At 36.7% G+C, this 11,421-nt stretch overlaps 2 protein-coding genes across 8 annotated transcripts; one reads left to right on the forward strand and one right to left on the reverse strand.

Annotated features, from left to right (window-relative positions):
* Window positions 1-958: 958 nt before the first annotated feature.
* On the forward strand, window positions 959-9,392 carry LOC102586323 (pentatricopeptide repeat-containing protein At5g65560-like). Of its 7 annotated transcripts, none has more exons than XM_015309970.1 (7): window positions 959-4,091; window positions 5,807-6,378; window positions 6,820-6,947; window positions 7,060-7,503; window positions 7,597-7,865; window positions 8,052-8,380; window positions 8,986-9,392. In XM_015309970.1, exon 1 carries the CDS (start codon window positions 1,133-1,135, stop codon window positions 3,878-3,880), a length of 2,748 nt encoding a protein of 915 aa, XP_015165456.1. In that variant the 5' UTR covers window positions 959-1,132; the 3' UTR covers window positions 3,881-4,091; window positions 5,807-6,378; window positions 6,820-6,947; window positions 7,060-7,503; window positions 7,597-7,865; window positions 8,052-8,380; window positions 8,986-9,392. The 7 variants fall into 7 exon arrangements, with proteins under 7 accessions (XP_015165456.1, XP_015165449.1, XP_015165442.1 ...); XM_015309963.1 differs by having other exon boundaries at window positions 7,079-7,503; XM_015309956.1 differs by having other exon boundaries at window positions 5,807-5,880; window positions 6,292-6,378; window positions 6,820-7,503.
* Window positions 9,393-9,507: 115 nt separating this feature from the next.
* Window positions 9,508-11,409, reverse strand: LOC102587324 (syntaxin-121-like). Its single transcript, XM_006339110.2, has 2 exons — window positions 10,839-11,409; window positions 9,508-10,210 (listed from the first exon to the last, which is right to left on the reverse strand). Exons 1-2 carry the CDS (start codon window positions 11,324-11,326, stop codon window positions 9,790-9,792), a joined length of 909 nt encoding a protein of 302 aa, XP_006339172.1. The 5' UTR covers window positions 11,327-11,409; the 3' UTR covers window positions 9,508-9,789.
* Window positions 11,410-11,421: the final 12 nt, after the last annotated feature.

The following is an 11,421-nucleotide window of genomic DNA, read 5'->3' on the forward strand; positions in this document are numbered from 1 at the left end:
AGTATACGTATGCATCTAATGTGATTCACATGTATATGGGATACCAGAGACATAGAAGAGTGGCGAGCGAGGTGTGACAGAGGCGACCAAAATTTGTTGTCTGTGTATCCTAGATACATGCGAATCCAATTGAATACAATGTATCTAAAACAAATTACACCTAAGTTTGACCCCATGTATCCCGAGATACATGCATTTGGACGTATCTGAACTCACCAAAATCTGGTAAGATTCTTAATATTGCATTAAAGAATATCTAAGTAATTAGCTCCTAAATTAGTGAAATTTGTGTAAGTTTCCCAAAATTGCTAGAACTTTAAGTAGAGTGGCATTTATAGTTAAGGGCCGTTTCATTTTAAAGCCCAATTTTTCTGTTGGGCCCTAATGTCCACGTTAAAGTTCAGATCAAGAGAAGGTGGGCTTGACGAAGGGCATAATCATGGGGCAAGTTTTTGCATGATTAACCTATTTAAGGCGATTTTTAATTTTTGTCCTTTAAATTGTAGACTAAATACTTTTAATTTTGATCTAATTTCTCATAACATAAGTTGTGCAATATCTAATTCATAATATGTATTTATATAACTTTTATCTTTTGTTGGAATAAGTTTTCTCTCTTAAGGCATAACTTTGTAGGGTTTGAAACTGATTTCATGTCTCTATTGAACATAAGTTTGGTAAAAACTATGTAAGATATAATTTACGGCATGTGAGTTATCTTCTTAAGGCATAACATTCTGAAACCGAACTTATGTGCTTATGTTTAAAAGGAAAAGAAATAATTTATGGGTAATATACTGAACTTATACCTCTAACGATGTAAGTTCGATAAGGATACAATAATATATCACATCCCATCAACCAAACAACCTCCTAAATGTGGTTAAAATTTAGATTTTTTTTGGCCAAACCCTAAATAGGGTCCTAAAAATGGCTATTTTTGTGTTTATTTTCTTCATTTTGCAACTTCACCCCCTCTAATGTCAGCGTACTATCACCGAAGTCCGCCTCTGTCACTCAGCAAGAAAAAAGTATTGCCACAGCAAAATCGCCGCTCTGTTTACCTCCATGAATACCCAAACTTGATCTCGTCTCTCTTCTTCTTCCTTCTTGGAATCGATTTTCCAAGACAATGATACAATGGACGGCGTTGCCTACTCCATTTCCATTCCGTTCAGGTCAGTCGATTTCTCTTTTCTTCTCCTTAATCAAATCTTTCCCATTTTCAGTCGCTCCTTCTCCTTCTTCTTCTCCTTCGCCCATTTTGTCACCAGAAGAATCAGAACCCATTTCCATTGACCCCCTTTCTTCTCAGCTCCTCAATCTCCTTTCACACCCAAATTGGCAAAAACACCCTTCTCTCAAGAATCTAATTCCTTCACTTTCCCCTTCTCGTCTCTCTTCTTTCCTCTCACAGAACCCAAATCTTAATCCCCATATCGCGTTTTCCTTCTTTGATTACCTCTCACGGCTTCCTTCTTTCAAACCCAGTGTTCAATCTTATGCACCCCTTTTGCGTATTTTGATTTCCAATAAGCTTTTTCAGGTCGCGGAAAGAACGAGACTTTCTATGATTAAATCATGTGGAACAACTGAGGATGTCGTTTTTGTGATGGGTTTTGTGCGGGAGATGAATAAATGTGATGATGGGTTTAGGTTTAAGCTTAATGGGTGGGGTTATAATACATTGTTGATGGCGTTATCGCGGTTTGTTATGGTTGATGATATGAAATGTGTGTATAATGAGATGTTGAATGATATGATTAAGCCTGATGTTTATACTTTTAATACGATGATTAATGGTTATTGTAAATTGGGTAATGTAGTTGAGGCTGAGGTTTATTTTAGTAAGATTTTGCAAGCTGGTTTGAGGCCGGATACACATACGTACACGTCGTTTATATTGGGTCATTGTAGGAGAAAAGATGTAAATAGTGCTTTTAAGGTTTTTAGGGAAATGCAGAATAAGGGTTGTCGAAGAAATGTGGTATCGTACAATAATTTGATTCATGGCTTGTGTGAAACGAGGAGGATTGATGAAGCGATGAAGCTGTTTTTGGAAATGGGAGATGATGGTTGTTCTCCTAATGTCCGGACATATACGATTCTCATTGATGCATTGTGTCGATTGGATAGAAGGGTAGAAGCATTGAGTTTGTTTGATGAGATGAGGGAGAAAGGTTGTGAGCCCAATGTTCATACTTACACTGTTCTCATCGATGGTTTGTGTAAAGACTCTAAGCTTGACAAAGCAAGAGAGTTACTAAATGTTATGTCGGAAAAGGGGCTAGTTCCGAGTGTGGTGACATACAATGCTTTGATTGATGGATACTGTAAGAAAGGTTTGGTTGATGTTGCATTAAGTATTTTAGACACAATGGAATCGAATAGTTGTATCCCAAATGTACGTACATACAATGAATTGATTTCTGGCTTTTGTAGGGCGAAAAAGGTGCATAAGGCAATGTCACTACTTGATAAGATGCTTGAGCGCAAACTGTCTCCTAGTAATGTCACTTTTAACTTGTTAGTTCATGGACAGTGTAAAGAGGGTGAAATAGATAGTGCATTTAGGTTGCTTAGATTGATGGAGGAGAATGGTTTAGCTCCTGATGAGTGGACTTATGGTACTCTAGTTGATGGCTTATGTGAAAGAGGTAGAGTTGAAGAAGCTAACACCATTTTTAGTTCTCTGAAAGAGAAGGGTATAAAGGTTAATGTTGCAATGTACACTGCTCTAATTGATGGACATTGCAAAACTGAAAAATTTGATTTTGCCTTCACATTGTTTAAGAAGATGATCGAGGAAGGTTGCTCCCCAAACACATGTACTTATAATGTGCTGATTAACGGGTTGTGTAAACAGGGTAAGCAGCTAGAAGCAGCACAATTACTTGAAAGCATGCCAGAAAGTGGTGTAGAACCCACAATTGAATCCTACAGTATCTTGATTGAGCAACTACTAAAAGAATGTGCCTTTGACCATGCTGACAAAGTTTTTAGTTTAATGATATCTAGGGGACACAAGCCGGATGTCTGCATTTACACTTCATTTCTAGTTGCATATCACAATGAAGGGAAATTGAAAGAAGCGGAAGATGTGATGGCTAAGATGGCAGAGGCAGGAATTAGGCCAGATTTGATGACCTATACAGTAATGATTGATGGTTATGGTCGTGCAGGATTATTAAATCGAGCCTTTGATATGCTAAAATGTATGTTTGATTCTGGATATGAACCTTCTCATTACACCTATTCTGTTTTGATTAAACATTTGTCCCAAGGAGGACTTGATCTCAAAATAGAGGCCAGTTCCATTAATATTGCTGATGTGTGGAAAGTAGTGAAATATGAAACTTTGCTTAAACTCTTTGATAAAATGGAGGAACACGGATGTCCTCCTAATACAAACGTTTTTAGTTCGCTTGTTATTGGTCTCTGTAGAGAAGGACGTCTTGAGGAGGCTTCGAGGTTACTTGATCATATGCAGAGTTGCGGAATGTCTTCTTCTGAAGATATGTACACCTCAATGGTAAATTGTTGTTGCAAGTTGAGAATGTATGAGGATGCAACAAGATTTCTTGACACTATGCTTACACAAGGTTTTTTACCACGCTTAGAGTCGTACAAGCTCCTTATATGTGGGTTGTATGATGATGGAAATAATGATAAAGCTAAGGCAGCCTTCTTTCGACTTCTTGATTGTGGGTACAATAATGATGAAGTAGCTTGGAAACTTCTAATTGATGGCTTACTTAAGAGGGGACTTGCAGATAGATGTTCTGAGTTGTTGGATATTATGGAGAAAAATGGTTCTCGACTTAGTTCCCAGACATATACATTTCTGCTAGAGGGACTTGATAGAACAGACAACAAATGAAGTATGAAGTTCCAGCTATTTGTGATTCTATTCCAAATGTTTGTTCAGTCAAGCATGTCCACAACTAGATCTTCACGTGCACCTTAGTACCCTGTGGCCCGAATAATGATTTCTCATTTCCATTCTTGTGGGCTGTTCTTTTTAAGGGGAATTTGCCTTCCATGAGATCAGTTTGGAGTCCCCATATGGTATATGCAGCTACGTCTGACAGGTAACAGGCAAGTTTCTGTTGCTTTCTTAACTTGTTCTTCCACTCCTCCGTCTATTTTCATCTTTAGTGTGTTCTTTATACTTTTTATTAAAGTGGAAGGTGGATTAAATTGTAAAAAAAATTATGTCTCATTTGTGGATCTAAAACATGTTCTATTGATTCTATTTCAAAATGCTGTGAACTATTTATACTTTTGTCATTTTATTGCTGTAGAGATCACGTTTCTAGGCATGGGGGCAACCTTTAATGGCAGAAATTGCTAAAAACGTACCTTCATCACCCAAGAACTCCATTAGAACCCTCTCTTAAGCTTTCTTTCTGGTTAGGAACTGAAAAGAAATGTTTTTATGGGTTAAAACATCGTATAGCTGACATACCATATTTTTTACCTGACCCGGTTTGCAACCCGGATTCTTCCCAGACAGTCTGCAGTAAAACACTCATAACTTCTTACTCCGATGTCGGTTTGATGTTAGGTTTTCTGCATTGCAAACTAGACTTGTAGACCTTCGATTTGATAGGTCATGGGCCTTTTAAATCTTTATATATTGGGAGAAAACATCAAAGACATTTGACCCAAAGCTCAGAAAATTTTATTAGAGAAACTTACAATAACTTTTGCCGACCTTTGTTTCGCTACTTTTCTTGACTTCAAAACTTAAAATACAACCATTGTGCTATTATTATACCTCATAAAACATTATTCTTAGCATAGACACTCATAGGCTCTTCCCGGGAGGTATGGGTTCATTTAAACCTTTCAAATGGGCGAGGTGCTACATGAGCCATTTCTTTAATCCCGAACCTTTGTTTGAGGGATTCCTTTGACATGATTTTCAGAACTCTCAATTATAACTTAAATGTTTAAACTATTAATACACTTGATTTTTGAAATACTCTCTTTATAAATTATCTAGTAACCAAGAATAGGAAATAAGTGAAGCACCTTAAGCTTTTTATGAACATCTTCAAGGTTAAGTTATCTTTTTAAAAGTAGTTTGAAGAAATATGATAGGTGTTTGGTTTTGATGAATCATCTGTTTAGGCTAGCAGCCGTGAGCTGCTACTCTGTGACAGTCAAAAAGGTTTTTCAATAATAAGCTAGTTTTCTCCTTTCTAAAACAAAAATAATTTTAGCAAATTGTAACTAGAAAAACATCTTATTCATCAGAGATGGAGTCAAGTTCCGTTCTTCTATTCTTTAAAGTTTTAACAAAAGTACTCTTAAGCAAGATGCTGTGTTTTTAAGACTCTGCTAGAATTCACATTGTTAAGCAAGATGGTTTTACACTGAAACCTTACCCCTGCCTCTACCCCTCCCTTGTTTTATGAGAAACACTGTGTACTATGATTCAGTATGTGCAATTCTATTTCCTTTTCAGGATAAGCACTACTCTGTCTCTTTAGGTGGTACATATTGCTAGATGTTTTCTTGATGCTGATGATTTCTGGAATTTCTATTTTGGTTATGGGATTAACTCAATTTTTTGATGGTTTCTTTTTATATTCAACTTGTGTTAACTGGTATACATGAGTAGTTTTTGGTCATGACGGGAGGGGAGGCTTGGGTTTGTTTGACTCATCAGGCACGGACAGTGGCTTTTTCTGTTTTAAATCTTTTAGTTCTTTCCTTCTATCGCGATTCCTTCACCATTATGTGTTGTCTTTTCTCACATTTGTATTTCTTGGTGTTGATCCATGTGATTTATTTATAGGTATGTTGATCCATGTGATTAATATATTGCCTTTCTCCATAAATCAATTTGCAAGGAACCAGTAGAGACAAAAGGTTGGTGTCTTATCGTTTATCATTTGATGATGTTATATTCTACATTGTTTTCGATGTATTTGGTTTGGACTGTGGCGTGTGGTTAATACTCTGCTTCAAAAGTTAAGAAAGCAAGGGAATGGAAGAGACAAGTAGAGAAAATCAAAACATGTCTCTTGCCTAGTTTGGTCGTAATATATGCGGTGGTGGGAAGTTTTAGAAGAGACCACAGGGAGGAGATAACATTACTCTGGATAAGCGAGAGAAGAAAATCATTTTCTTTTCACTCTTTCTTATTTTTCTCTTCATTTCCCTTTATAATTTCTCTCCTTTCCCTTGGTGTTTTTTTTATATTCCAAAAATAAAAGAAGCAATTAGACTAGAGATATTTTCTTCTCCTTATCCATCCTCACATGTTCTTCATCTATGCAGGGAGTGCCAGCACTTGATGTGCCAGAATTGTTGGCATATTAGTTAGGCAGTCGTGCCCATTTCTGGATCAATTTGGAATAAGAAAAGGTAATAGTTCATTTGTGATTTACAAATATACGTGTTGATTTTTGATTATCCTAGTTGCTTATATTCTGTTTGCATTACCTCTTCATGGAATGCTAAATATTTGTTCTGTTTGCAGTACTTGACCTGTGCATTTAGTCTACGTGAGTACTCTTTATTTTCTTTTTCTTTTTGATGCTTAGTCTATTTAATTGTTGAAGGTAAGATAATCTTCACTGCATAAGTAACTATGGTGATATTACCTATGCTCCTGTTTTGATATTTTATCAGTGCTTTAACTTTGCTCTAGATATTCACTTATTCTTTTTGGACATATATAGTAGGACAGCTAGCCTACTCTTGCACATTAAGTAGGATGGTTAGCTTACCTTTGCATCAAGGTGTGAAATTTCTAAAAGATATTCTCATTTTATATTTATTGTAAATTGTTGCACATATATCCAGGAACATTTTCATCTTGTGTGAATTCTGCAGTAGGACTGTTACTTACAGGCTTTCAACCAGTAAAATGGGATAGTTTCTCCGTCATTTATCCTTGACATGTCCAGCATGAAGCATTTACATGATATACTGTGAGTAATAGACAGATGTTAGTTGGATGTCATAATTTAACAATCAAGCTTGATGTGTCGATGGACACTATAAGTTATCTTCTCTGGCTCTTAAATTTATTTATCAGAAAAGATTGTGGATGTCTGTGCAGCAAGGGTCGAAGCAAACTTTTACTACACCACTTACCCGGAGGAGGGTCCTCATGGTTGAAGGTGAAATTATGAATGATGATCTGGATATAAGAACCATGGTCATTGTTATGAAGGTGGATTTTGAGGAGATTCTACCAAGCAGAATCTATCAGATGATAGAAGGCATGTAGTCACAACGGCTAGCCTTCCTTCGATAACAGGAACTGCTGTAAATCTTCTATTCCGAGCAGCTCACTTAGCCAGATCAGAAAAGCAGAATGCTATGTTGCTGGTTCCATGGCTATGTAAATCTGACCAAGAGCTAATTTTTCCTAACCATCTTTCATTAAGTTCTTCTGAAGATCAGGACCTTTATATATGCAATTGGCTTGAGGAGCGAATTGGTTTCAAGGCTGACTTCAGGATTTCATTTTACCCTGGAAAGGTAGTCCCTGATTAACAGCTAAATAAATTATAATATGACAGGCGAAGATGTTGAGATGGATGTGATTATTAACAAATATTTTTTCCCTTGCAGTTCTCCAAAGAAAGGCGGAGTATAATACCAGCTGGAGATACTTCTCAGTTTATCCCGTCAAGGGATGCCGATGTTGCAAAATTTTAGAGGAGCCAGAACATCTCAGTTGGTACCACCCAGCAAATGTTAGAGTGATAAATTTAAATCATCTTGTTGGCGTTGTCCACACAAACTATTTGGAATATATCAAGAGGGAAATGAATGGGGATCTTCAAGCTTTTTTTGTGAAACACACTAACAATTGGGTAACGAGACCATACCAAGACAAGGTATGTTTAGTCTATGGATTAATTCTCCTTCATAGAAGAAGAAAGAAGGAAACTGTGGTCACATGCATTTAGCATTGGAAGATGCCTTAACTGCATTTTAGAGCACCATGTCCTTTTATTAATATTAAAACACCCTACCTGTTATTTCATTTTTGTCTTAATTGAGATGTCAATATTGCTGTTTAGGTATCCAGGATTTACCCAAGTCTTTGGTCTGCAATGTTCACGGTGTCAGTCCAAAGTTTCTGAAAAAGGAGAAAAAGTGGCAGCAGATAGACAAAGCGACCAGCAAGTTTTCTCTAAATGAGCATCTTTCTTAAGGCAAAATGGTCTGGGCGAATACACTGGGAGTTGATAGATCTCTTAAGCAAAGCACAAGAATGACCTTAATGGCTTTAATTTGGAGGTATATGGCAATGGGGAAGATGCTCATGAGGTGCAGAGTACAGCAAAGAGGTTAAATCTTGATGTCAGCATCATGAAAGTAGAGACGATACATATGATTCTCTTCATTGGTAAGAATCCTTATGTAGAACTTTTTATTAATGAAGAATGTAAAGGTTGTTACGCATAGTAGGCATTATTTAGTGCATTTTTTCCTTTTTTTGTCCAATGATCTATAAAGCATCATTAAGGGATGACAATCTGTTCCCTGTGGCAAAATGATTTTAGAGATTACAGTTAATGCATCAATGACTAAGATGGTAAAGATTATTCGTATGATCAGCAACGTTAACCTGTAAAGTAATTGAGCACATTCCTACCGGATTTCTGTGATGTAGAGTATGAGACAGATATACTCACCTGGGAAATTTTCAATCTTACTTGGGTACAAATGTTCTCATTCATTTAAAGGGTGAAATCTCATGAATCACTTTACTTGTGTAAAGTCTTAAACTTTTTCTCCTTGACATCTTCTACAAATACTGAATACAATTTTTTTTTTCTTGGGATTTTTCATTGACATGGTACTTCCAATTGCTAGATCTTAAGCTTGATCAACGATGTTGAATGCAGACCCTTTGCTGCCTTTTGTTTGATGCTAGCTATTGTTTTCCCCATTTCCTTGTTCTCTGTTAGATTCTTTACTGTTGAGCTTTTAACATAGTTTTGCTTCCAGTGCTGCGCTTTGCACTACCATGGCTGAGCTCTTGCAAATGGGGAAATTTGGACCACTGTCGGATGAATTTTTCCAGGTATTCCCAAACCTGCTAGACTTACACGATGCCTGAAGACTTTGTAGCAAAATTTGAAGAGATAATGTCTGGTAGCCTCAAACGATACAAGCTTTCATGAGAAGCTGCTACACAGATGTTCATGGAATATTCTGACCTCGATAAGGTTTTGACTGGTGAAACCAGACTGGACAGGAGACGTCGGAAGGGCCCTGGATTAATCTTGTAATGCTAGGCTGGTAACACTACAAATATAAGAAGACAGCTCATGTGTGCTGGCTAATTATGCTGAATGTCTTGTTTAATTGTTCTATTATCAAACTTTTCTCAAGGTTATAATAAACTTTTACAAGTATAATATGACATGTTCCTTGAAATCTTGTACTGAAACTGCAGGCTTAAATCTTCATAGTGTCATGCCACATGCATTTATGAATTCAGAAAAGTTCTAAAAAAACAAACAAAAGTATCACCAACAAAAGATTAGATATAAACCCAAATGTGTATAAACAAGCAAATAGCACAAAACAGTCTCCTTTTCTACGTGAGCAATAATTTAATTACAAAGAGAACTCCAAACATTAGAAATATGAAAAAAAGAAAGATATTCCGATGCACAAAGCATCTCGCGTGTTGATGCAGGGCCAGGGAAAGGCAACACCCTAAGGGGATGTTATGTAGACAGACTATCTTGACGTGTAAGTATTAGTGACTAATTCCATGGTTCGGGCCCAACATTTGAGTAATTCTCATTTCTTCCATGGTTGAATAGAAAGAACCACCACCAAGATAATAATGAGCAAAATAATAATGGCAATACAAGTCCATTTTCTTGAACTTTTCTGGTGCTTTCTTGCTACCTCAAGCTGCTGAGCACCACCTCTCACAAATGAATTGGCTCTATTGACTTGACTTTCAATGTCATCTAGCTGTGCTCCTTGACTTTCCACTAAAACAGCCATGTCCATGAAAACTTGATGCAATTCTTTCAGATTTCTCTCTAATTCCTTCACAGCTTCATGCCTTTCTTGAATCTCCATAACTGTGTCCATTACTTGTCCTCTTCCTTGCTCCTGTATTGCTTTCTGCAAAAATGTCTCACTTTGGCCAGTGGATATTAGAGTATCCAGTGTACCTTCATCTGGATTTTCTCCCGTCACCGTGTAGTACCTGTTGATTTAAACTCTTAAAGTAGTCAGAAGTCGTGATCCCGAGTCTCATCCACATTCATTATAAAAAGAATCAGAGCCACATGATAGATTGAGAGGATCAACATTGTGTTCTCTCTAACAGTTTCAACTTTCAGATGAGATAACCACATACTTCAATCTAAACAGAATAGGTAAAGGTCCGGATTTCAAATGTCGTTAGAAAAATCTCATATTTTCCCTTGATCCATAATGGAGCTTCAACATGAAGGTAATTTTAAACCATAGTCTAAAGTTGGGGGCCTTTTTCTTGAACAAATACAAAACAATTTACTAACGGCAAGAACACGAATGAATCAAAAGTCAAAGATGCTCAGTGTAATTCCACAAAGTGGGATCTGGAAGGTAGAATGTACGCAAACGTTATCCCTACTATAGAGAGACTGTTTCCAATATACCTCGATTCACAAAAAAAAAAACAGTCCAAAGCAGTCCAAAGAAAGAACAAATGGAAGTCAAAACAATTTGGTGAAAGTTTAGATAACCAACCACCAACCAACTGAGCTACTAAGATTTCTCGACAAAATAATAGATAGTAACAAAAACATCACATAACACAAATGCAAGATTTAAACTTGATTCAACAGTACCTTCTCTGAACAGTTTCTCTATACTCAGATGCCATTCTTTGCCTTAATTCATTGAACTGATTCATAGATTCTTGAAGTTTTTTCCTCAATCCATTCACAACAGAGGTTCTTGTTCTATCTGATGAACTTCCAGGTCCACAGCCAGGAACACTTCGATTAGCAGCATTAGATCGATCTAATGCTTCTAATCGAACTTTGATAAATTTCGCCTTTTTCAAAGCTATCGAAACATCATTATCCATCTTTGTTCTGAGATCTTTGACATTTTTAGCATTGTGCAGAGTCTTGCTCTGTTCATGTGAATTGTGGAGTTGGGTATGAATCTTTTCGAGTTCTTTAAGCTCGTCTTTAATGGTTTCTACATCTTCGAAGAATTTGTCAAGATTGACACCACCAGTTTGTCTCATTTGTATTCCAGGTGATTCTTGATTTGGGGATTGTTCTTCATTTCTGAAACGAGAAAATGATCCTGAGAATAGATCATTCATTGTCAAATTCTTATGCTAGAAACAATTTCAAGATTTTGATTGGAAATTTTGGTTGAGATGGGTTTTGAAGGGGGTGAAGTGTGTGTGTGGGGGGG

This window comes from Solanum tuberosum, unplaced genomic scaffold, assembly GCF_000226075.1.
Source record: "Solanum tuberosum cultivar DM 1-3 516 R44 unplaced genomic scaffold, SolTub_3.0 scf00008, whole genome shotgun sequence".
Classification (NCBI taxonomy): Eukaryota; Viridiplantae; Streptophyta; class Magnoliopsida; order Solanales; family Solanaceae; genus Solanum; species Solanum tuberosum.

Coding starts and splice junctions, on each gene's coding strand:
- LOC102586323 (XM_015309953.1), top strand. CDS start 1,133: ATGATACAATGGACGGCGTTGCCTACTCCATTTCCATTCCGTTCAGGT.
- LOC102587324 (XM_006339110.2), bottom strand. CDS start 11,326: ATGAATGATCTATTCTCAGGATCATTTTCTCGTTTCAGAAATGAAGAA. Junction 10,211..10,838: donor AGAGAAACTGTTCAGAGAAG/GTACTGTTGAAT, acceptor TTAAATCAACAG/GTACTACACGGTGACGGGAG.